At 40.5% G+C, this 25442-nt stretch overlaps 3 protein-coding genes across 6 annotated transcripts in view; 1 reads left to right on the top strand and 2 right to left on the bottom strand.

Moving 5' to 3' along the window:
* The window catches only part of LOC115364334 (syntaxin-binding protein 4), a 78981-nt gene extending 74632 nt beyond the window's left edge, over window positions 1-4349 (top strand). For all 4 annotated transcript variants that reach the window (XM_030058860.1, XM_030058862.1, XM_030058859.1 and 1 more), the window contains 4 exons: window positions 508-624; window positions 1546-1595; window positions 2164-2294; window positions 2760-4349. In XM_030058860.1, coding sequence (XP_029914720.1) covers window positions 508-624; window positions 1546-1595; window positions 2164-2294; window positions 2760-2818 — 357 coding nt within the window. In that variant the 3' untranslated portion in view covers window positions 2819-4349. The remainder of the gene's footprint in view (window positions 1-507; window positions 625-1545; window positions 1596-2163; window positions 2295-2759) is intronic.
* Window positions 4350-5382: 1033 nt separating this feature from the next.
* Window positions 5383-17122, bottom strand: rrn3 (RRN3 homolog, RNA polymerase I transcription factor). Its single transcript, XM_030058864.1, has 17 exons — window positions 16670-17122; window positions 15672-15728; window positions 15485-15574; window positions 13921-14050; window positions 13536-13595; window positions 13088-13151; window positions 12896-12965; window positions 12145-12243; window positions 11223-11315; window positions 10843-10966; window positions 10508-10638; window positions 10156-10286; window positions 8902-9089; window positions 8664-8772; window positions 8255-8407; window positions 7666-7750; window positions 5383-6582 (listed from the first exon to the last, which is right to left on the bottom strand). Exons 1-17 carry the CDS (start codon window positions 16763-16765, stop codon window positions 6433-6435), a joined length of 1830 nt encoding a protein of 609 aa, XP_029914724.1. The 5' UTR covers window positions 16766-17122; the 3' UTR covers window positions 5383-6432.
* A 4963-nt stretch (window positions 17123-22085) lies between these two features.
* On the bottom strand, window positions 22086-22979 carry LOC115364344 (transmembrane protein 238). The gene has a single exon (XM_030058873.1). The coding sequence runs from the start codon at window positions 22864-22866 to the stop codon at window positions 22342-22344; it is 525 nt and encodes a 174-aa protein (XP_029914733.1). The 5' UTR covers window positions 22867-22979; the 3' UTR covers window positions 22086-22341.
* Window positions 22980-25442: the final 2463 nt, after the last annotated feature.

The following is a 25442-nucleotide window of genomic DNA, read 5'->3' as shown; positions in this document are numbered from 1 at the left end:
GGCCGCTCTTAGTTATCTAATTGGTAGTTGGATTTCCTATATGAACATTACATTTTTTGCATGTTAATTTAATTTACTTTTTTAAAATTTCTTGTGCACCAGAAACAGTGCTCAAATATGTGTAGAATTAAATTAATTAAATTAATTAAGACCAGATTGAGAGATTTCATCCATTTAGCAGACAATAATGTGTAAAAACAAACAGATTAATTCATTTATATCTCTTCATCAGAAAATTGATGACACACGTCAAAGATTATCATAAATCTAGTACAAAAAACGTTACCAGAAGAATTACCAGAGATGAATATTTATAATTATTGCTATACACTAAAAATTAAATTACGTGAAAATTATGAGAAAATTACCAAAAAATGATTAAAAAAAAAAAAAAAAGTTCAACTAATTAAAGAATTCTTTTCAACAAAATGGCCAGTTGTGCATCAAACACATTAGTGCTGTGACAGTGCATGGAGCTAATCAGAGGGCTGTGTGGCTGTTTGTCAGGAGGAGGTGCTGGAGCTCAACAGGAGGCTGGCAGCCATCGACAGCCAGCTGAGGAAGTCGGAGCTGAGCAGAAAACACCTGCAGATCTCCAACAAGAAACTACTGGGCTTTGCACAGGTACACAGTCCACAGAATAAATCCTCTCACAAAAGTGCAGAGGATATGTGACACAAATAAATCCCTATTGCCATCAAATGCTGAGTTAAATAATAATAATAATAATAATAATAATAATAATAATAATAAAGTTTTATCTTTGTATTCTACAAGTAAGCTGGTGCACCTCAGGAGGAAAAAAACATTCATCACTTTGTAGAACAGGGATGCACACTTGTTATGAGGTGATTTTGTTCATATTAATATGTAACATATTCAAATAGTTCTCACAAATACACAAAATTGCATGTCAGAATGACTGTTTTCTTGGTGGATATTGTCAGATTGTGCATTTCTGTTTCATTTTGATGTCTGACTAAAAACTTACAGCGTTAAATTACAAAGGGATTTGTTGAAGAAAATATTCATTGATTAGAAAATGCTGAAAAATAGCACCTCAGATTGTTTAAGGTAAAATAACTCATAACATAGAACTGCCAAAATACTTTTGATGTGAAGCAGCAGTGTATGTGCTGTCATACCATAACCTGTATGCACTGGGACACCGCCTACAGTCTCATACAAGGACTGAAGGTATAACATTTTGTACCAAAAGCCACCAAAAACAGCATGACAGGTTCCAAGCTTTGCATCTCTATTGGCTCCCTGTGCTGCTATGGAGCTACTCTGCCCCCCAGTGGCTGAGGAACAAAATGCAGTTCTCAGCCTCTAACTAGTCCAGTGGATTTTGATGAATTTTCCGTTTATTCTGAGCTGACTTTCCTTTTCATCCCCAACACTGAAAGGCTACTTCTTCTTGTTTAGGAAGAACCTGCCATCTTTAGTGGTTCTGGTTTTAATACAGTGAGAACATTGATTGTGTTGGAATTGTAGTGGCACCACAAACCCTAACATCATTTGTAATGTCATCTCTCTCCACAGAATGTCCACAAGGTGTTAACAACTCCCAGCTTGTTTGGAGGGGAAAATGGGTAAGGGATTCTTAATGACCAGGAGCCCTGATGTGGGACGATGCTAGACTTTTAACAGTCCCATGCAGCTGGACCCACTTTATGATTTTGTCCTCTGTAAATATCCGAAAACACAGTTCTCGAAATCCATGTCCAGATTGCCCAAAATATTGAGGTAAAAACTGTATCACCTCCAAATCCATTCTCCAGATGTCTCTTCTTGTCTGGATTGTTTGTAAGGGTGTAGGCTTTCCTCTTGGAGCAGCAAAGATCTCAAGGAAGTACATGGATTTAGTGACTTTAAGACTTTGGGCAGTTTGGACAATTTGGACATTTGCTGTTTTTGGATATCCATAGCGGACAAATGTGCAAAAGTCACATTCATTTGCTGGTTGCCTTCCAAATTCATCTGATTTATCCCTCAAAGTGAGTCTGGCTCAATGGGACTCGTCAGAAAGGTCTTATTGCTCAATGGCTAGCAGAGTCCTGCATCGGGGCTGCTGACTGGCTCATTCTGAGAGTTCAAGTCAGTTTGACAGGTTGAGGTTTGTGCCGTATTCACTTTTCCTGTGTTTGTTTTGTGTGCCAGGAGCAACAGGTCGTCTCCAGCCACCGACAGCCCGGACACCCCGTCACCCCTCCCTGACCCGGCTTTCCAGCTGGCTGTCGAGGCCAAAGAGCTGGTGGAGGGAGTCCACGCCCTCAGTACCGATGACACAGGTGCAACACAGAGACTGGAATACTCTAGAACAGAATAGGCTAGAACAGAAATAGTTTCAATCACATACGAGCTGAAAACATGTCTTCGGTATGTAGATCCTGCAAGGAAATTATTATCAAATGCGGACAGGTGCTGCATGCAAGGCTGTAGGTTTACTTTTAAAAGTGGTGGGGACAAATCATCAGGTTGAAACAGTAGCAGGCCAGGTGGCAAATTAGCACCTAGTAACCCCCCACCCCCCACCTCCACCTCCTCACTTTGAACCTGGCTTTGCTAAACTTTGATTAGAACTAATCACATATTTAATTAATCCATATTGGTGCAACCCAGCCTTTGAGTCATTATAATTGTCATTATTATTTTCTTTTCTTTTTTAGGTATAGTAGTGTAAATAGTATAGCTATTGTTATTAACAGTAAAAACAAATTTGGACATGATTCTAACAAAGTCTTATTGACTTGCAGCATTACTGAGCGACTCGGAGACCGGCTCTGTCCCGGATGCCACCCCTCACCACATGTAACCAACACGGGACGAACATCCACAGAAGACCAGGAGAACTGGCTCCAGTAACACTGTGTGACTGGCTCAACATCTCCAACCCGTTAGACAAATCTGGAATGCCATCAGTGCATTTCTTCAAACTAACAAAATAACTACTCATTTCAAATCCAGTCTCTCTAAAACGATCAAATGTTCTTCCAGTTATCATTCGAGGCTTGTGTATGTCCAGGGAACCGCTTTGCAACTGCAGCAGCGAGAGATCTTGTTTTTTTTTTTTGTTTTATTTTGTTTTTTTTAAATGTGATGAATTTCACACCATATGATGAATTTCCATACCTGTGTTGACCCTACACGTGTCACAATAGAGCAGGCAAAGAGCGCAGATATCCAGGCTTCTAAACGCAGAGGGACTAGCTGTAGTGCAGCTCTCACCTGGGTTTGGGCCGTAGCCTAGAGCAGACTGCAGCCAGGACATGTGGTTCATAGATAAGGCTGGGTTCTGAAACTCTGAAAGGCATCTCTTCCTTCCTCCTGTACATGCTATGTCCCTGCAGCCCACACTGACACACTGAACAGAGACAGAATGGCCAAAGTTTTAATGCCAAAGTTTGATTGTGTGCATCAAACTTCCATCTTCCACTAAAATATTTAGCAATTTATGTTCTTCAAATATTCAAGGGAACCTAGGATAGATGGTGCAAATATCGACATTTTTATTACTTCCATGTGTAATATTTCAAAAGTGGGGTATGTTGGACCATGAGCCAAGGACATTTGACGTTAAATCAGATGCACAGACATCCTTAAAAGACGTTTTCTGACCAAAAAGTACGTCCTTTTTTTGAGACTTTTGTACTCGACTTGTGTTACTGGAACCGCACGAGGCATTGTGAGGAGCTGCATGACCACTTCTAGACAAACAGATACTCTTGTAAACCTTGTTAGCACCCGCTCTTGACCTCTTTTGTCCCCACACACACAAATTCATGAAAGGACAACCTGTCTGTCTGGAAAAGACTAAAGGTCTGAAGCAGTCAGCTGTTTCCCCTCTGTGAATACTGGCTTCATCTCCATTTTCATAACTTGCTGCCATCTCTTGTCAGTGCTCTGCCTCTGTTGCTTGTTTGTTTAGTCACAAAGTTGTGAACTGTCAGGCAGGAAGTGTCTGTTTTCCTACTCCTATCTTGCTAACTTTCAGCGTTTCCTTATTCAATCAATGTAAAGGAAGATGGGGAATGAAGTATTTAAAGAGTACTTGGAATGTCAACAGTGTTCATTCAGTTTCATCATCTGCAGCTGAATATCACTGCATGGTTCAATGTATGACTGGCTCCAGCATCCTGGAATGGGTTTTAGGTTTTGGGAAATGCAACAGCTGCTACTGTGGGAACTTGTGTGTGAGATACATGTTGGAGGTCATGGAGGCTAGGAGGATTTAACTCAAAACATAAAAATTTCAAAAACACTGACATGTCCTATAATTTAATCAGATTGCATCTTCGATGTGGCCTCAATTTCTGTTACTGTTTTATATTAAAGGAATAACATAAGCCTGGCCTCTGTGTCTTGTTTACGCTCTACTACTTACTTCTAGACTACTTACAGATACAACGGAAAGTAACAGATGACTGAAATATGGACGAGCGAGATGTTTTCTCGGATTCTCACTGGCCTGCTGCATTAGCCTCAACTCTATGCTGTCCACTAAAATTCATGAAAAACACAAACATGTATCCTTTAAAACTGTTTAACTCTGGGAACTTGAATGAATTGCTCATTGTCAAACCTCAGAATAAAAATACTCTCAGGTGATATTTTCATATTTCCACCAGCTGCTGTAAGTCAAGCTTCCCTCATCATGAGGTTGGAAGTTGTCTCTGGTCTTCCACATCATGTGGGGACCATTATGAACAATACAAAAGCAGCAGTGGCCTGTATGAAGCCAAACTGCAGACCAGACCATTTGAGCCACATCCAGGACAACCTGCGTCCAAGCTCAGTCAAGACCGAGTCAGAACCAAAGGCAGATCCAGTTCATCCCGACAGAGGCTTTGTGCTTGTTTCTGATGTTTTTCCTTTGGTGTGGTCTGGTGGCATCATGGAGGTGCAGTGGACAACTGGGTGAGTGCACACAGTGTCTAATAAGAAATTAAATAAATAAATTGATCTTTTACTTAGAACAGAAATAATGTAATACACATCATAACAAACCTCATTTTTTAGCATGGTATTTGTCTTTAGCCACTCCAACATACTTACGATATACTCTTGGGAGTTGCAGTTTAACCTAAACAAACTGTAACCAACTAACTAGCCAGCAGGCTCATTCAGCAAAACAGCTAATGATAACATTTCACTTCAAACACTAGCTTCAGCTAGATGCACAGGTTGATGGTATCTGACCTCAAAATCAATCAGATACATCAGTGATTAAATAATTAGCACAGCAGTTAACAATGTCTATTCAGTTCCATTCAGGTAGCCAAGCTTTAGACTGAAAAGAACAATAGGCTGTTCAGAGCTACTGTTGCCCTGGGCAACAGAAAGGTCAAAAGTTAAACAGTGGAAAAATAATCTACTGAGTTTTAACAGAATATAATAAAAGGAGTTCACCTTGAGATTTTCAAATGAAGTTCTCTTTAGAAATAAAGAATATAAATAAAGTATATAAACCAAGATGAATTCAAACGAGGCCTATGCCTGTGAAACAAGACAACTTTAAAATGCAGCTCTGAGCCTGAGTGCTACTGCCATGGAGCCATTTTCTCTTTTGCACACTTGACCTTGAAACTCCATCCAAACATCTAAAATGACATAACTAAAGGAAGAAAGAAGATCTCATTTCATCTGATTTTCCCCATTGTAACAACCACTGAGTTCCCTGAAGTTTCATAAATAACCACTTATATTTGACTCATAAAAACACTGTTTTACCAATCACAACGTCTGACAAGTTCAAGGTCAGATTTAGAGGCTGAAAGTCAGGTTGGACATTTTCTCCCGGCCAAGAAAAGAGAATAATAAATCTGAGTCATTCAAAGTTGTTTTTTAGGAACATAATAAGAATGATAATAATTATAATAAGAAGAGGTCCTCAGTCACACTTTTACAATGGCCATGTTCACATGCCCACAGAAAAGTGACTGAGTGACTGTACTGTGTTAACCAAGGGGAAGGCAGGAATCATGGAGACAACAGATTGATTATTAGAATGCTCTTTTGAGTGTAACTGCATGAGCATTTTTTAGAGAAATGTCACAACCTGATACACCATAACATTTGTTTCAGTTTCTGGCAATTTCTCTTTGAACCCTCACACACATCACACATAACCTGGATTACAAGGGGAGGCATCACTTTATAAGCCTTGACTTTTCCACTTAATAAGCCTACTGTCTTTGGTGGCCAACAGTCACATTACTGTCCGTATTAAAGGCAGCCCTTGTCACACTGCAGGTTGGAGCTGGGTGTCGTACACACAGCTGACTGCTCTGAGCGCATTGAAGGTCCCACCATGATTATGTGATCATCAAAAGTGTTTTTGTCACAAAGGATGTCTGGTTCTCAGATGCTTTGGTGTCCATGTTGAGGATACTGCTGTATGTGGTGGTTGGGACAGTCTGTGATCAGGGATTAGAAAGGTCTCTGAAAGGCGACGGGCGGTGAGCCCACGCTGCTCGGGCTGCGCAGATTAGAGTCGTAAGAGCCAGGCGTCATTCCCACAACCCCCTCTGCCTGCGGCGTTTCCCCACACAGGAAGTCATCCTCATCCTCCTCCACACCCTAGAGAAGAGAATATAAAGAGTCACAAGCAAGCAAGTGACCAGGATTCAACCCTGTCAATCAAACGCTGAAGGTACCAAGCACACAACAGTGTAAAAGGTAATGTGGCATTAACGATCAATATGCATGCCAGTTACTAATCCAGTTACTAATGTGGGTCTTACTCATCACGCAAAAGGACCCCAAAATACTACAACAGTTACCCAAGATACTAACTAAGTCCACAAAGGCCTTAGTTACCCAAAAGTAACTCAAAGTACCCAAAAGTGCTCAAACAGATACCCCAAAAATGCCTCAAGGTTTTAAGCACTTCTGACGACTTCTGGGTACTTTTGGGTAACTGAATATGTCAACGTTTGCTCATTTTGTACATAAACTAAATTCACAATTTTCTTTATATCACATTTGTTAATATATAGCATGCGTCCTGGCATTTTTCTATTCTTGATGTACATTATACTGCACACAGTGGCAAGAAAAAGTACGTGAAGCCTTTGAAATGACCTTGTGTTCTGCATTAGTTGGTCATAAAATGTGATCTGATCTGCATCTAAGTCACAAGTTTAGACAAACAGCTGCTGGAAAACATAAGTGAACCCTGGATTTAATAAGTGGTCAAACCTCCTTTGGCAGCAGGAACCTAGGTCATTTCAAAAGGTTCACATACTTTTTCTTGCCACTGTATTTTCATTTATTGTGTACATTTTCATATTATGTATACTTCCCATTCCTTTCATTTATCTCAATACTGGCTGTTACTTTAAAGACCTGGCATACATACTTTGGTACTGTACAGTTTGCCCTGTTATTTACTGATTTAAATGGACTGCATTTAAATGGTCAATAACGTGTATGAAATGTTGTGCCCTGTAATTATGTGATGCTGCACATGCATACATACAACACGACAGTGGGACAAACATTACATTAAGCTGAGATCGGGCATAAGTGTAAAGGATGAATTGATACAGTAAACCACCGTGTAGGACAGAAAGAACAAATGAACAATTTGACACTTTTTCTTTCAGATTCTAGTTGTAGAACTACAAATGTCTTGATCTTTATTTTATCCAGACATCTCACCTGTTGGCCCGTCTTGGTGCTGTGAAGCTCTGTGTCTGCTGGCTCCTCCCACACCTGGTAGAGAGGCTCGATCAACTGACCAGACCTGCAGGGACACAGTCCACAAGTGTTCAAAGGACTGCTCATCATCTACAGTCACAGACGTCTGAAGAGGGAATCCTTTAGCCTTTTCTCTTTTTTCTCAATCTATTCCTTCAGGTTGTTGGTTGTTTGAGTCACACTAAATGAAATTACAGCCACAGGAGCACCCCGGTGGACTGTATTTTTTTTTTCTTCAGTGCGTTAAGTTTGACTCAGAACCTCTTTGTATAATGGTAACTTCTCAAAATTATGAAGGAAAAAGTTACCTATACAAGCTTTAATATTAAAATGCAACTCACAGGACCTTTAACTCTTTGAAACCTAAACAAATTCACTTGATATCTTTCATAAACTTTGAAAAAGACAATGTGGAAAAAAAAATCACCTGAACATTACCAAAAAACACAGACAAAACAAAAATACCTTAGCCTAAAAGAATATCATGAGAAAATGAAATGAAAACTAATGAACTAACGTTGAATTCCTGGTTAACAGACACACAGCGCACCTCTTGAGCAGGTAGGGGTCAAAGGGGAAGAAGCTGTCCAGCGGGTTGGTGTTGGTGGTAACACGGTCTCCCCCTGTAGAACTGTGAACCACCGGCAACGTATTGCGGCTATTTCTCTCTATGATTGTATAACAGAACACCACCTGGTACTTCCTGTAAAAACACATGTGACATGATACGCAAAAGATGTAAATGTGCAGAACCTGAGGCCCATACCACTGATTTCACATGTTTTACATGTGAAGCACCAAAGCTGATCAACAAGGGCCACACAGATGATTTTGATGTCTATGCTGTGAACTCTTCATGGCCACTTTGACCAACATGACGCTGTATCGCTCTACAATGTGCCAGGCATGCAGTCAGGCTGCTGCTCTACATCCCAGCCCTCACACGGCCACACAGTCACCTGGTGATGGCAGCAAACACGCTGGTGACCGAGGACAGGCACACTTTGAGGGGGTTAAGCTGGCACATCACCACTCGCTCTAGGTTCAGACTCTGCAGGTATGCCAGACCTGACAGACAGACAGACAGACAGACAGACAGACAGACAGACAGACAGACAGACAGACATCTGATAAATACAGGAAAAGTTTGGCATATTTCTGGGTGGTGGATTTGAACCGTGGTGGATGAAGCGGCACCTTTCTTCATGTTGCCCTCCAGGATGGCCTTGTGTTTGAAGATGATTATGTAGAAGACAGACTGGCAGGCGGTGTAGAAAGGCCCGTGCAGGTTGACATCACAGCAGGCCTGTCTGCCGCTGCTGTCCTGGCTGTCGATGTAGTGGTGGATCCAGGGGAGCAGCAGGTCCAGGCAGGCTCGCACTGTACTGGAGGACGCAAAGAGCAGAGGAGAAGAAGAGGAGGCTCAGACCAACGCATCAGTTTGCTTCAACCAGCCAAATCAGACCTGGGGCCAGATTCTCCAAAAAGTACTTACTAATAATCTTAAGACGTTTCGTAAGAGGAAAAAATGAGAAGTTCATAAGAATGTTCTCAAGTGCTATTCCCCGTTATTTTCTTAAGAACTGCACATTATCTTAAGAACTTCTTAATTTTTTCCACTTATGAACTTCTCAACTCTCTACCTTTATGTAAACAAACAGCCTCTAGCTGCAATCCACAGCAGTTCCATCTAAAATACAACAAAACAATATCCATTATAGTCTCAACTTTGATTTGATGTTATAAAAGTGTTTTCTCAAAAATTGAGATACATACTTTGTATTGGACAGCGATGATATTACTAACCTATTAGTTAATGGAATCTAAATATAATTGACACATGAATGGTGACTGGTGGCTAAACAAAATGTCCTCATATAGACTCAGAAACAATATATGTGCCTATATGTGTCTAAATACTGGTTTAGATATTAGGCTGAATTACAGTTTAGATAACGATTATCTCTATGTTAACATATACAATGTAAAATTATTAAGGTATTAATCTATGTTATATAATCAAATTTGGCTCTAAATTAATCAAAGATGTTTGAAAAATAGCTTACCTTCACACAGCATGTGGTTAATTAAGACGACCTTTACCTGTCTTAAAGTTACGATACTATTTAAGAAAAATAGTAAGATCATTTCTTTCAAGAATCCCATTTATTCTTAAGAAAAATCTTAAGAATAAAGTTGAGAACATTCTTAAGATCTTTTGTTTGGATTCTTAAGATATTTTGTTTGTGAATTCGAAAATATCTTAAGATTCTTCTTAAACCCAAACTTAAGAAAAAAAGTGGAACTTAAGAAGAAATTTAATCTTAAGAACCTTTGGAGAATCCGGCCCCTGATCCACTTATGATGAGATGTCCACGTATGATACAGTGGATACAATGTAGATGATTGATTAGAATGTGTTATTATATATATTATATATGCAGGACTCACGCCACAGGTATGAACTTGGCTCGTGCCAAGAAGCTTCCCATGTATCCGGCAGCAGCCTGGCGAAGAACAGCAGGCTGAGAGGGGCTCTGCAGGATCTTCCACAGGTGATCCAGAAAGGCCTCTGCTAGTGCCTTCAAGACAACAGTGGCACAGCTGTTGAGTGAGTGCTGCATGTTGCCCCTGTGCTTGAATTTGCTTATGAGAACTAATGCCATAAAGGGACAGTGGTAAACAAGCTCATAAAGCCCCTCCAAAGGCAATGATCAAATAACAATCATTTAGTAATCCTTAAAATGACACCCTACATGTTGCCATTTGCCATCATTCCACAGGTGCTCACACACATACTGACCTGTCTGAAGCTGCAAAGGTAAAACACTGTGTACTGAACATGACTGGAAGCATGTGTGGGGAGGATGAGCTTGTCAAACACACTCAACAGGTCTCTGTACAGCTCCTTAGTCCTTTCCACATCCAGACAACCTGCGAGAGAAGGGAAAGAGGATGACTCATTTTAATTCCTCATTTACACCTGGTGCTCTCCATATCTGGATAAATCCAAACATGATCATGCAAGGTGCACACACAGACATGATGGAAAACCAACTTGTGGAGGTGATCACACCTGTGCCAAAGTAAACTAAGCAGAAATGAGCCACAGAGGTGCGTCTCCGTTGGTGTGCTTACCATTGACGTGGCAGATGTCTCTGATGTAGGCCATCACTACAGCCATGAGAGTGTCCAGCCTCTCAGCCACCGGGTGAGTCATCACTCCAGTCCTGCAGCTTTTATCTGCTGAAACATCCTCATCCTGACAGAGAAGTTGGTTCAGTGAATAAAGGTCAAGGGAACTGGACTGACTGAACCTGACTGACTTCCAGAAGTGAGTCTGAGCTCTTTCATGAATTAGTGTGACTTCAGTGTTTCCCTCAGAAACAAATTCTGTCTCAACAGCATTTGGACCACAGGACACTACAACTGAAACACACTGGATTACACCACGTTACACCACATTAGCAGCGAGGCCACCCATGATCATACAGTATATCAGTCTAACTGCTAGTTACCATGTCAAAGAGCCCCTCCTCAGCAGACTCTTCTGTCTGGTTCTGCATGGCATTCTCCTCCACCTCCTCGATCTCTGAACGTGATGCACTCACCTGAAATATATTGCACACAATGTTGTACACAGAAAAATACTGACTTTGCATGTTTAGTGTGATATCTGCAAAAGGTATTGACTTCATGTTTCTGCTAATCTTTCCGCAAAAGAAGCAGTCATATTTTAGAACTACAGTATCATTTTACCATTGGTTTTCATTCATTCCACTATGATATGAAAATGAACTTTCAGAGACTTAAACTTTCTTCACACCAGTACTCCATTACCAGAATAAAGTCGTCCACATCAGTTTTCCTAAAAGCAGCAGCACTGATGTGTTTTGATGACTTTAAATTGTGAGGAGTGAAAAGCTGCTTCCACCAGGGAAAACGGCCCCTGAGGAAACCTTTGTTTTACTCAGCCAATTATCAGCCCTGTGGTTTATAAATGTTGAGGACTTTGTTACCTTTGTAAGGTGGCTGTTTCAACCAAAAACTCTAATTTTCAAAATTGAGGAATTTGATTATATGTTGTGAAATCTTTAGCACCCCTGCATGATTTGTAAAATGGTTTGCAGTGTAAAAAGCAGGAAATTGCAGTAAAGGGGCCAAACATTCAAAATCACTGTGTGACCTGTAAAAACTTTAGACAGCTATTTCACACCTAACCATATCATTCTGCAGTCATGCAAGATGCTGTCATGAAGTACTTTGCCTCGAGATGAAATCATTTTAAATGAGTTTTTCTAAGTAAAAATATGATGGACAGGATAATGCACAGTAAGCCTCCACTTCACGAGGTTTGATTCATCCCAACAGGTCTTCTTGTTTATGACTGACTAGCTCTTTACACCTTATACCTCACTTATTCCCAGCTGAGCCACTTACATCCAGCTTGAGCATCTTTCCGATGATGACCTCCAGCACTTCTCGTCGAATAGAGGGAATGTACACAGTCACCCGCAGGAGGTTGTGAACGTAACACTCCTGCAGGGAGAAACAAACTGTTACTGTACAGACCCAAACACCAACTGCCTGACATTATGCTCCTGCACACACTGTTAAAATAATGCAGATACATTTCAATGCTTTTTCCACAACTTTATGTGATGACTGGATTTCAACATTTTTGTCAATGCTGAACAGAATGTATTCCGACAGAAGTTATGCAGTACCACGAGTAGCCGGATATTATTCTTCATATTGTGTTTATCCCTTTAGTAAGTTTATTGTCTCTTTAATATGAAACAGTAATTTGTCTTTCAAAATGCAGGTATGTAGACAGATAGTGATTTTATAATTCTACCTTGAAAAGCACAAGTGTGGACCAGCTCTTGTTCACAGAGATGATCTACCTTTATTGACCAAATCAAAAATGTGGAGAGTTGTTTTCTATGCAGGTTGGAATTGAATGGGAGTGAATGAACTGGTGCAAAACTGGTGCATACATGTAAAAACTGCAGTAAGTAACATTACAGGGCTGGAAAATGTGAATACAAGTGTTTCCCAAGTCAATAAGCAATCGTGTTAAATAATCATGATCTCAATATTGACCAAAATAATCGTGTTAATGATTTTTGCCACAATCGAGCAGCCCTATACCAAGGTGCAATTTGTTACTATTATTCAGGTCACTCACCAGGGTTCTGGACGATTTCTGTACAAAAGGGAATTTCTCGTGCAGGATGGGCATCAGAAAGCGACTGGTGCTGAAAACACAAGACAAAACACAACACTTTTACAAGTTTACAGCCACAGCAAGCAAGAACAAAAGGTCACAAGTCTACAACAAGTAACCTGCATGTGGTTTGCAGATTGATTAGTCACTTACGATGGGACGTATCTGGCGATGACCTGCAAAGCCTGGTGACACCGGTCAAAGTTCCTGGGGAGATCTTAACAAACCAAAGGAAGAGTATTTTTGATTTTAATTTATCCAGGGAAATTTGACTGAATATGCATACTACTTCTCAGCAACCCCCTGTTTAAAAGTCACAAAGTCACATTCAATCATGCTAGGAGCTGTGCAGTACAACACAGTTGGGATTTAGGTGCCTTGCTCAGTAGCAGGTGAAGGTTTACGCATGCACATTATTTCTGATTCACTTGAAGTCACCCGTGATGACATAACATCTGCAGAGCTGCACAACAGTAAAAACATATCGAGTCTAGAAATCCAAATGACCAGAAACTGTACTCTCAACCTCCTCAGTGCTCAGCAAGCAGCATTTGGTCAGACACAAAGCAACTTCAGTTCAAATCAGAGTGACGACACCTACTCTCATCGTCATCATCCGAATCAGAGATATCCACTCCTCCTTCACAGATCCTCACTCTCTCTGGAAACAAACACATGACAGGTCAGTCTATGTCATTTCTGCATCAAATATTGCTGCTGTATTACAATGAATAGGAGGTTACTGTTAAATAATCCCCATTAAGGCTAATTCAAGAGCACATATAAAAAAATTTAAAAAAAGATCCAAAATGGGAATAAGTGTGACAGTCTTATAACCGAGTATAACCATATTTCAATACTACCTTAGTACCACAGTGGGGTATTGAATTCAGTATTTCGTTTCATATGTGCTCAACACTTGGAGCAAATGAGGATGAAATGGGTTGTGACATATGGCCCTCTCTCTGGCAGCAAAGGGAACCTACTAGGGATGAAGTGGGACACCACCATCCTGAGGCAGGCACAGAGGTAGACTGTCTGGGCAGAGACCAGGTTACCGAGAAAGGCCAGGTACTCCTCCACCACTGCCAGGCTGCGGCCCACCCAAGGAACCCTCTACAACACACACACACACACACCAAGGGACAATAAGGATTAACAGTTTGTAATCAACAGTATTGATTCAGACATAAGTAAGGTTTCATTCCAAGTATTAAGTGATTTATGACACATCAAATTGATAAAACTATGTCCTACATGCAACAAAAATGCTTTTGGTCAACAAACAGTTCTAAATGGCAATGTAAATGTATTTCCATCGCCACTGTTGTATTATAGCTGAATAAAACCTATTTGGTAGATCAGAGCATCATGCACACTTTCAATCTTGTATAGGTCACCAATATGACCATTAGTTTAGTTACTATTAGTTCTTTGTTTTCATTTTCAGGTGAACATATAAAGCATGACCAACATTGTTCTGACACTAAGGAACAATCACAGCAATTCAAACAGTCAAACAGAGCTTTTTCACAGCACTCTGACATGAAGTAGCAGGTAAACCCAGGTGTGTCTACTGACACTAATGCAGTTGTGCTCCAGAGCCAGGAGCCTGCTGCTGTTCATGCTGGCTCCTGGAAACACTCAGTGCAACAGAAGCTTAAGCGATGTCAGTGGTAACGCCTGGCTTTACCAGCTACTTCATGTCAAAGTGGTTGTTTCTTGAATTCAGTTACCAAAAGACACCATGAAATGGCCCTTTTACTTCCTTGATTTCATGTATTTCCTGCTACAACAGGATGTTGGGGTGGAACATAGCATGGGGAGGAATTAGTCTTATTACTCTTTCTCATTAACATTATTATTATTGGTGTTGTTGTTGTTAAGTGCAAACCAACAGAAAACCAGTTAGGGGGAGGGAGAGAGTTTTATTTGATGGGAGGTGCAGAGACTGTTCAAAAATGTGTGAAGGTTTTATTACGTCCTCATGAGCAGCATGGCATCACCACCACAGACATTCTGTTCTCTACAAAGAAGTCACAGTGTCTTTAGCAGCAGCTACGCTATAGGTGTGTTTTCCAAAAGTGCAAGCTCTTTTGACAGGTTATGCGAGTAAGAAACCAACTCTACAATGAAAATGTGAGCTGAGCTGTCAAAGCTTTGAGTAACAGACCCTTTTCATAGCAGTCATGACATTAGATAGCAGGAAATACACTAAATTAAGCTGGAGGATTAACTACAATTAAGATGGCGAAATAATAGAGAGGTTAATGTATTTTTTTCAATTATTACTCACCCTGCTGTACACTGTCATTGTGTACATATCATATAATATCATCTTGAATATTGTTGCTGCAAATTACGATGAAATACTAATATTATTTTAAGTGTACATCACTCCCATCTGCACCATCTCTTTTCACTATGAGCTGTCTAATAAAGCAACAATTCCAAAACAAAAAATTTAAATTAAAAGGGCACTAACCAGAAATGTTGTTTTACCACTTGCTTCTGCAGAGCTACAGTAACAAAATAAGGTTCTATACTCACCAAGATTGTGTAAATCAGCTCTTCATGGTCTTTGCTGAGCTGAGTCACACAATTCCGAAATTCCTGTAGCCAGTTGATGATTTGAGCATCCTGTCAGGCGAGACAACACACTCAAGGTAAGGGCTGACTAACGGAGCTGTTAGTGGACATCCCAATGCACAATAAATGACACATGGCGGTGCTGTACCTTTATCTCAGGGTCAGCCAGCTGATACTTCAGCAGGTCATAGTCACGTGTGTCTCCCTTCAAACAAAAGAGACATCAAAAAGAGAAGTCAATGCAATATTTTACTCTGCAACAGTTTATTCAGCAAGGCTATATAGTGATGACACACACACACACACACACACACACACACAGATAGATAGATAGATAGATAGATAGAATTTATGGCGGAGCTGTTGCAATGAACTGCATTGGATTGTACAGGTGGACTTAATAAAGTGGCCACTCAGTGTAGGTATACATAGATTGACTTTTTACATATGGTAATTTTCTTTTTTGTATTTATTGTTGTAATATTTTGTAGGCTTAAGGCAAATATTTGGACGTAATTCATACACTTTTTACATCTAGGATTAATGCACAAGTAAGATTAATGGACATATTTATACATAATGCACTTTTTGTACAAATTTCTAAAGATACATGCTTCTATATTTCTATTTTTTCTTAACATTTAACTCTTGAGAATTTGTGCAACTGCAACTGATCCATTTCCCCTCGGGGATCAATGCAGTATTTCTGAGTCTGGTTTTGGTATAGCATGGGGGCATGGCACAGGTAAGCACTGATACATTGTTTTCTTGTTTAGGAAAAACCACACCAAACCTCTTTCAAAAAAAAAATCTGTCAATTCCAATGTTCCCTTGCTTCTCTGCAGAGCCTCCCAGCTCAGACACAGGGATGTGAACATGTTACAGGTGGCTGCAGCGGCCTGGGGCCCAGAGCACACTGTCACCTGTGCAGCCTCACCTGTTCCAGCAGCCAGGGCTGACAGGCGCACTGACTGGGTGTCTGAGTTGAAACTGGACCCTAACGAGTCTCACGGCTAACTCAACTCGTGCTCTACTGAGTATGCACGTTCTCTAATAAAGCAGGCCACTTCCAAACACAGTATTTTAACGTGACGTTATTTCAACTTATTTAGACTAGTCCGCAGAACAAGTCTACATGTGACTCACCTGTTTATATTTGGCTAACGTTTCCGCGACGGTGCCTCCAAAGCGGACCGTCTTCATAGGAGGAGTGTTGAGGAAATCTCGGCCTTCTATCTCCATGTCTCACTGCGACGCCTCCGCCAGCTGACACGCAGTCAGCTTGGGGAAGCCTGTCTGTCTCAACACTCTGCTTTAGGGCGCTCTGTCGCTCCGCTCCGCTCTTTACTAGCTAGCTAGCGAACCTAGCTAGGTAGCTAACGTCGCTTTAGAGAGCTAACGGGACTAAATACCAGCGGAGGGACAGAGGGCCGGTAACCTAAGCCACAGTGTACCGTGTGAGTTAACTGTCCGCCGTGGCCGGGGCATCATAAAGCCTCTGGGCACGGACTGTGTGACCGTCCAGCTCCGAAACAACACGCGCACGTGAACCGCAGCAGCTCCTTTCCCACAGAGGAAGAGAAAGCCGTGTTTACGGAAGTGAAGGCAGAGCCGGCCAGGCTGCCTTCAGGTGTTGCTATATGAATACTGACATGGTTGATAATGCATTTTTGTTCATATTAATTTGATTTTACTTCTTGCCAGATTCCATATTCACAAATGTAAATTTTCAAACAAAAAACTCAGTTCTTTGTGTTCATTAAGGAAATGAAACAATAAATGTCAACGGTTTTCTCCTCCCAAAACAAAAAAAGCTAAAACAGTTAATATCTGCAAAAATTTGAGTGTCCTTACGTGTGTTGACTGTAATACACTCGCATTATTTATTTATTTATTTATTTGTTTGCCTGTTTGTTTTTTATGCTTAGTTTTTGCTGTATTTCTCTTGCACTACTTTATGTATTCATGACTTAATGCTTCATCTATACCTAAACGATACTATCATCCTCTTTGTTCATGACTTGAAATAATGTTTTAGCAAAAAGGCTGCTTTCAGTGAGCTCATCCATGTATTTACCTTTAGTCCAAAAAATATTCATTCATATATCTGATTGGAGCAATGGCACCCAGAATGAAGCAGAGAAGATGCGCATCAGATATAGATTGCAGTTTTAATCTCGCTTTATAACCACGTTTGAACAAAATATTTGACTTTTACCACACTCTATGATCGCTTCATCTCCAGCCGCGCAGCCGTACCCGGTTTTCCCAGTCCTATTGAATTTAATTTGGGTCGTTTCTTGCGCACTCCAAGCGTGACACGAAAATTTCCGACAATGCTTGAAGGCACCAGTGTCCTCGCTAAGTTTCAGCTCACTGTTACCATCTACTGCTGTGGAGGCTACATGACAAGTCACAGGCCAGCCTCACAGTATATTAGTAATAATAATAATAATGCTGCAGCAGATATTACATACAGTGCATTCAGAAAGTATTCAGACCACCTTCACATCACTTGATAAATTTACAAAAAAAAAAAAAAAAGAAGAAGAAGAAGAAGAAAGAAAGAGAAAAAAAAGTGACAAAAGTGAAAGGGGTCTGAATACTTTCTGAATGCAATGTATGCAGCAAAGTTCTCCAAACCTGAGTGAGATCATGTTTGTGAAACTGTGGTGTACATATGAATTTTCTATTGTATTTTGTTTATTTATCACTGTGTTTGAATGTGTGTTTTTTGCACACACACACACACAAATACACACAAATGCACACACACACACACACACACACACACACACACACACACACACACACATGCTCACAGACATACACACATGCTCACAGACACACCCATAAACACAAAGTATTTGTAAAGAGATGTAGCACAGGGAACAGGGAAGCTGAACAGCACAGTAATGTGGGTTCAAAGGTCACATAGTGAGGCTGTTATCACTATGGGTGGGAACAAGGAAGCCTGCTCCCACTGCTCTAACACACACACACACTTTGTTCAGAGCAACACTGTGTCAGAGGTAATCAGTCACCACATCACACTCATCAAGTGCTGTATCTATATTTATGTGTTCAGGACATAAAGAGCTGGATGACCTGCAATTTTCCATTATAAAATTCAGACAAAACTTAAGTTATTGTAGAACTGCTGTATTTTTTCAGAAAAATGAATGAATTAACAAATAACTATCTTGACTTCAGACTTATGTATGCTTTAGACTGTATTATATGTCATTTCATAGTTTATATACTTTTTAAAAGTCATTCTACATTTTTTTTTTACTATCTTATCCTGACACACTACATGTATAGGATGTCTTTCACATTAAGTAATCCATACTTAATTAGGAAATTGAGACTGTAATGCCAAATGTTACTAAATCTACATATTTATGTAATTCATGCTCCTCATCATTTTCCATCCATACCGTCTCCTTAACCCTTTGAAGCCTGACCAAAAACAACAAAGAACCTTTTAGCAAGAGGTTCTTTTGTGTAAATAGTTTTTTAAAGAACCCCCAAAGGTGCCTCAAAGAACCATTAAAAAAGAACTCAAGCAAAAACAGTTTTTTTAAAGAACCATTTTAAAGAAAGTTCTTTGTGGACTCAACTGGTTCAGTAAAGGCCCTTTCTTAAATGGATCTGTACTGAACCATTTTAAATCTAATTATTATGGGTAAGTTGAAAAATAAGACTAATAAATGTAAAGCTGAGCCAAATATTTTAGTGTAACTGGTTGTAGTTGCTTTTCTATGTTAGCCCACTTTTCTAGTCTTACTAGTTCACTGACTGTGAAAATCTTAGTAAGCATCATAATTTAGCCAGTTAAAAATAATTAGTTTGCACTACATGTGTCTCACGCTCATTTGACTACAAGTTTTTGATTGGGAATGCCCACTAAAAAAAAGGCTTTGCAACCAGTTACCTAAGAATTGTTCACTGGTGCCTCTAGCACAAAATACAGATGCTGCTGCACGGCAAGGTAAAAAAAAAAAAAAAAAAAAAAAAGATCACTGTATCCAGTGACAGCTATGTCTGAGCCAGTAGATCAATTATTTACTTTATTCAATAAATTCAGCTCCATTCAGCTTAGTAGAAAGGTAGCATATCAAAACTACAACCTGGATGATCTCTAATTTAATCAACCAGACAGTTTTAAGGCAAATTCAGCTGCAACTCCAACATTTCAAACTACAGAGTCAAACAACATTTTCATTTAAGAGATTTTCACTTAAGTATTCCAGTTAATGAGAAACTCTGAGGCAATTCATACCACAAAAACTGACAGTAAATGTAATAACTGACTGAAATATGATAGACCTTCACACTGACTGAGTCAAAACGTGATTAAAGCTGTTAAAATATTCATTCTTAGATAATAACACCATCACATTATTGCATTAACAGGCAATGTTTACTTCATGAGGGATGTTTTTAACTGATGATGCAATAATAAAATTGACAGTGTGATAACAATACATATGTAATATCTCTACTAAATGTAATACCATATTTCCCCAATTAATCGCCTGGGCATTTAATACGCAAAATCAACTTGGAGCCCAGGCGTTTAAAAGAACCAGGCGGTTATTCGCTGCAGGCCTTTATTTATTTTTACACAGACCTGCACCAGGCCATTATTGTGATGACAGTTACTGTCCAACATATTTACAGTCGGTCGATTTAAGATTACGGTACACCCTTTTTTTCTAACGTTAGCTAGCTCTCTTATTTTGACAGAAACAGAAGTGCCACACAGTTATTGTGCGGCTAACTGTTTACTTCTGCAAAAATAAGGTGAATAGCCTTATTTTGGGTTACCTCATTATGATGCAAATAATCGCCCCGGTGGTTATTTGGGTGGGTGTTTAATATGCAAAATGGGTGCAGACCCCAGGCGTTTAAAAGAACCAGGCGGTTATTTGCGGCCGGGCGATTAATTGGTGAAATATGGTAATTTAACATTAAAGGGATAGTTTACCCATTCTGAAAAATGTGATATTATTTCAATGCCCCCCCAGCTGTGGTGTAGGACAGTAGTGGTGCTATCTTCCTCTCAATGTTACTGAGTGCTGGATACTGGCTGGATGCTCCAAATGCTAACTGTTAGCCTCCTGCCATTGAGCTGGACTTCCCCCCAGCTAATATTCTGAAAAATAACAGCCTAAAATAAAATTTAAAAAAAACATTAAAATTAAAATGGGTGAACTATCCCTTTAAAATGGTTAAGTACATTTTCCAACCCATTTAGAGGAACATTTAGACAAGTTATTATATTATTAAGCGGATGTTGCATTATCAGTATCTGCAAGGCTGCTTTAAAATTTACATCCAATTAAACTCATCGTCTACACCAGTATTGTACTGTAGACAGTGAGTCCAACTTGTTAGCTGCCAGAAGAGACAGAATGAAAGAAAAATAGCAAGACCACCACCAGAAACTTTCACCATGCAGCAATTCACAGCATTTTTTTTTTTTTTTTTTTTGTAATCAGGTCAATTATTAACAACTTATGCAAAGATGAAATAAACTATGGACATCTGCTAAATAACAGGCACACAGTACAGAAAGTTGCGAGTGTTCTGAGGTGAGCTTGAAGATATCGTGGAGTCTCCTCCATTCAGTGCAACAAGAAACAGATCAAGGCTTCTCTCCGTCAGCTTGAGAAATAAGGAAACATCATAGTTAGGGCCTGTGCACCAAACATTTTCCAGAGTTACTAAGTGCAGATTAGTGACTTTGTATCCACAGAGCTGATCTGAGCCAGGGTGCAGACTGAGGTATGATGATTTAGCAGTGACCATGTTGCTGTGCAGGGCAGACTCCAGGCTTTTACAAGATATATCTGGATCAATGGGCTTTGTAAAGGAAGTTTCATAGCGGCCTTTACCATTTTTTGAACAAAGAGGGCTTGTCCTTGTGAGCAGCATTCAGACTGGTTAATGGTTAATCAGTGATAAGGATGTTTACTGCCACAAGCTGTTCTTTCAGTTCCTCACTGAGTCAAATGAGATCAAAACGAGAAACAAAATGGAAGCTGGAGTGGAAATGAGACAATGACATGCCCATAAAAACCTCAGTGAGCTTCCTGCAGCTTGGGACTTACAATAAGTATATAATGTATCAAAGTGCATTAAATGAAGTACGGTCATTTATGAACTCAAACTGATTTAATTTAAAGCTGATGTGAATTTTGTGTGCTTTTCAAAGATGCTCATGTGTTCAAATGGCAGATATCCATAAAATTGAAAAGATACAGCTGTACACTTACTCATACAGTCTGAGCACTGCTACTGTGTTCATGCCACAGTTCAGTCTAGCTGATATTAAACCTAATAAACCTGTGCTGGATTCAGTTCATGTAGCCTATAACATGTTCATGTCAAGGACCAGAAAAACACACGCACAACACATCACACACCCCCAGTTAAGAGGATTTGATCCTGAGAAATCATTACTGTTTTACTGTTTAATAAAAAATTTTACCACTGCTTATCTATATATCACTATAAAATTTAAAAATGTATATCCCTTAAGTCCATTGCCTTGTTCTAACCTCAAGGGGAAATACACACACAGTTGGATTAAATCAGTTTAAGGGTCGTAATTTCCTTCCTTTATTTATTTTCAAATATAAGTGCTGTAGTGGCATTTTATCTCACACTGCATACAATAATGAGCTATAGCCCTCATATGAGACAAAAATATATCCAAAGTTTTGATGTCGTCCTCATTCATTCATTTGATAAAAAGTGCGCTTACATTGTAATTAGATGTAAACTGTTTGGAGCGAGTCACCTTCACATCAGGTGGGCAAGGTCTCTGTTGTTGTGTGCGGCATTGAGTCACAGTCCACCGCGGCGGACACGGTGTGCGGGGAGTCCTCGTGCGGGGTCATCGTTGCCAGGGCGACCGGTGTATTATCTCGCTGCTGCGCGACCCTCGCGTGCGCGCTCGCCCTGGCACCTGTCCTCGGTGCGCGCGGCGGCCCGTCGCTCCTGCGGAAGGAGTTCCTGATGCCGTTGGACACGCGGCTGGAGAGGCGCCGCACCGCGCCGCTGATGCCGCCCAGGTTGCCCTTGTCCTTCTTCAGCAGCCCGACATCATCCTCCAGTTCCGAGGGCGGCACCTCGATGTTCCCTGTGTACCAAAACACCCACCAGATGAGGCTGAGGAAAATGACAATGGCGCCGGCGTAGATAAGAAAGTCGTAGAAAAACACGTTGGCAAACACCCCGAGGAGAAGTATGAGCAGTCCCAAAATGTCAAAGGCCACGGCGAGCCAAAAGGCGCAGGCACAGCGGCCCAGACCGCGGTGAGCGGGCTCCATGTCACCGTGTGACCCTCACTGACAGCGGTGGTCTCTGGCTCTGTGTGCGCTAGTCCCTCCGCCGCGGCGTTGGGTTTCACAGCCGTTTGTCCCGGCAGGTAAGCTGAGCCAGGTGAGGCGTCCAGCTCCGTGCACAGAGCAGGGGCGTGGTGCAGGTGAGAGGAGGGGCCGCCAGGGCAACGGCTCTGCTGGCAACACACAGGAACAAGACGGGCCTTCACACGGAGCCTGCGTGCAGACAGGTGACAAATACAGGAAAACGCAACATGTGTGTGTTCTGTGCTGCTTGTCATGGATTCTCCATGTCTCTGGAGCTCTGCTGGAGGGATGGAGCTCCATTCTAAAAACAAATCCTGTACATAAAGAGGGATTTTTTTAGGGCTGCAGTGCATAAAGCCTTCATTACAAAGACAAATGCACATTTGACAGTTGAGTGGCACTGCTCTACCAAGCAAGGTTATTATAGTTAACTAAAACTAAACTAAAAACTAAAACTAGGTGAGAAAATTATTTTAGTTAATTGAAATAAAAATAAAAACTAAACTTTAGGGAAAAAAAGACAACTAACCGAAACGATTTTGTGTAGGCTACTGAAAGATTTAAAGCACGGTACCAGCTATTCTAAATGTCTGGCCCACTGACTACAATTTCCCTGCATTTTACATCACAACAAACCATTTTGCAAATCATACAGGGGTACTAAAGATTTCACAACATATAATCAAAATCCTTCAAAGTCATCAACATTCATAAACTACAGAATTGTTAATTGGCTTTGGGAAGCAAGTGTGTCCCTGAGGACTATTTTCTGACCGTTTCACTCCAACCAATTTCAGGTCACCAAAACACAACAGTGCTGCTGCTTTTAGGAAAACTGATGTGGACGACTTTATTACAGTGATGGAATACTGGGGTGAAGAAAGTTTGAAGTCTCTGAAAGTTCAATTTCATATTGTAGTGGAATGAATGGAAACCAACAGCTGAATAAGAGGGAGCAAAAAGGATATGAGAGTATGGGCCTTTAATTAGAATAGAGAGACGCAAATGCAAAAATGTATGCATTAAGAATCTCCATGGGTCAGACAATCAATCAATAATAGGATAAATAGTTCATCCACAAAAATAGGTACACAATGTAAAGATCAGTTTCAATCAGTGAGGCTGATGTAAAAACCTGAGGAGAGAAGAAATCAAAGTCGGGATAATCTACAACATATCGTTTCACTGGTGTTCTCTCACCTCCTATGAAATGATGCTCTCTTGAACTCTGCCATAATCTCACAATTTGTACCTATTTGCAACTGCAGCTGCTAAATCATGCATGGCATAAAAAACTCTAATGTATAGTTACAGCTGTATTGAGCTAGAAAGGCAGATGCAGGACCTTGTCATTCTGTGTGTTCAAAATTCAACTTCCAGGACCAGAGCCTTGCCCCTCCCTCTGCAACACATTTCATGCCTCTGTCAGGGAATCACACACAGTGCCACGATTTAGATCCAGACTTCAAACTGAATCACTGGTGATTTCCTCCGGTTGGTGTCCCATGTTGCAGCAGTAACTAACCAAGGAGTGGCTGCTGCTCCAAAGTGATACAGGAAGTGCAGAAGGTACCAGATCTGTCTGGATGTTGATAAATGGAAAAATACAGTAATTTGAGCAAAACTATTGGCCATGTGCAGTTAGTCATATGTAGCCACACCTCTGGAGTGATGTTAAACCTTTGAGTGGATTAAGGCAATTATTTTAAAGAATGTTAGTCAGGGGTTTTGATATATTTACGACACATTAATGCATTTCTGTGCAATTCTTACCTTATCAAGAGCTAAAAAATCAAATGAACTCACTTTACATACTTTAATTGGAGTCTTAAACACCTCAACATTTTTTATTTTACTTTCTTGATAAAAGATTTACTGCTCGCTCCCATTTTAACCCCGATGGCATAACAGCAACATTTGCAGCTACACTGCTTAATTAAGAACAATAATCCATCACTGCAAGAGGTTACAACAAAAGACTTCCTCCTGGCTAATCATGTTAGCATTTGGAGCATCCAGCCAGTATCCAGCACTCAGTAACATCATAATACATTTTTCTAAATGGGTGAACTATCCCTTTAAGGGGAAAGCATAAATCAAAGGGGTGATAAGTGGCATTTATACTGTCCTATAATACAGTACAAAATGACCCTAATGCATGTGCAGGAGTTGACAGGGTTGTTGATGTGTACTAATAACTCAGTGATAATGGACTTGGCCGGCTGCTGGCATTTCAGGCTAACTCTGTCTGTGGTCCCCATGTTGGCACAGAAGTCCCCGTCCAGGGCTCACTTTGACTTGCACCAGATGAAAGCCACACAGAGCAAAGTTTCTAGTCCACACAAGTGATTTAGGTAGCTATCCCTGCAGGGGCGGGTCTAGAGAAGTATTCATGGGAGGTGGGGGAAATCATCACTTTTGCTAATGAGCAAACACCACAAAGCGTTTGAACCCACCAGCTTGACACCGTTCAGATTATTCTAATTTCTTCAGAGCTGGAAAGTAAAAATGAAGTTATCTCTCTGTTACTGGTGAAA

The sequence above is a fragment of the Myripristis murdjan genome, chromosome 8, assembly GCF_902150065.1.
Source record: "Myripristis murdjan chromosome 8, fMyrMur1.1, whole genome shotgun sequence".
Taxonomy (NCBI): domain Eukaryota; kingdom Metazoa; phylum Chordata; class Actinopteri; order Holocentriformes; family Holocentridae; genus Myripristis; species Myripristis murdjan.
The sequence above is the reverse complement of the archived record's forward strand: the minus strand, read 5'-3'. Positions and strand labels throughout refer to the sequence as shown.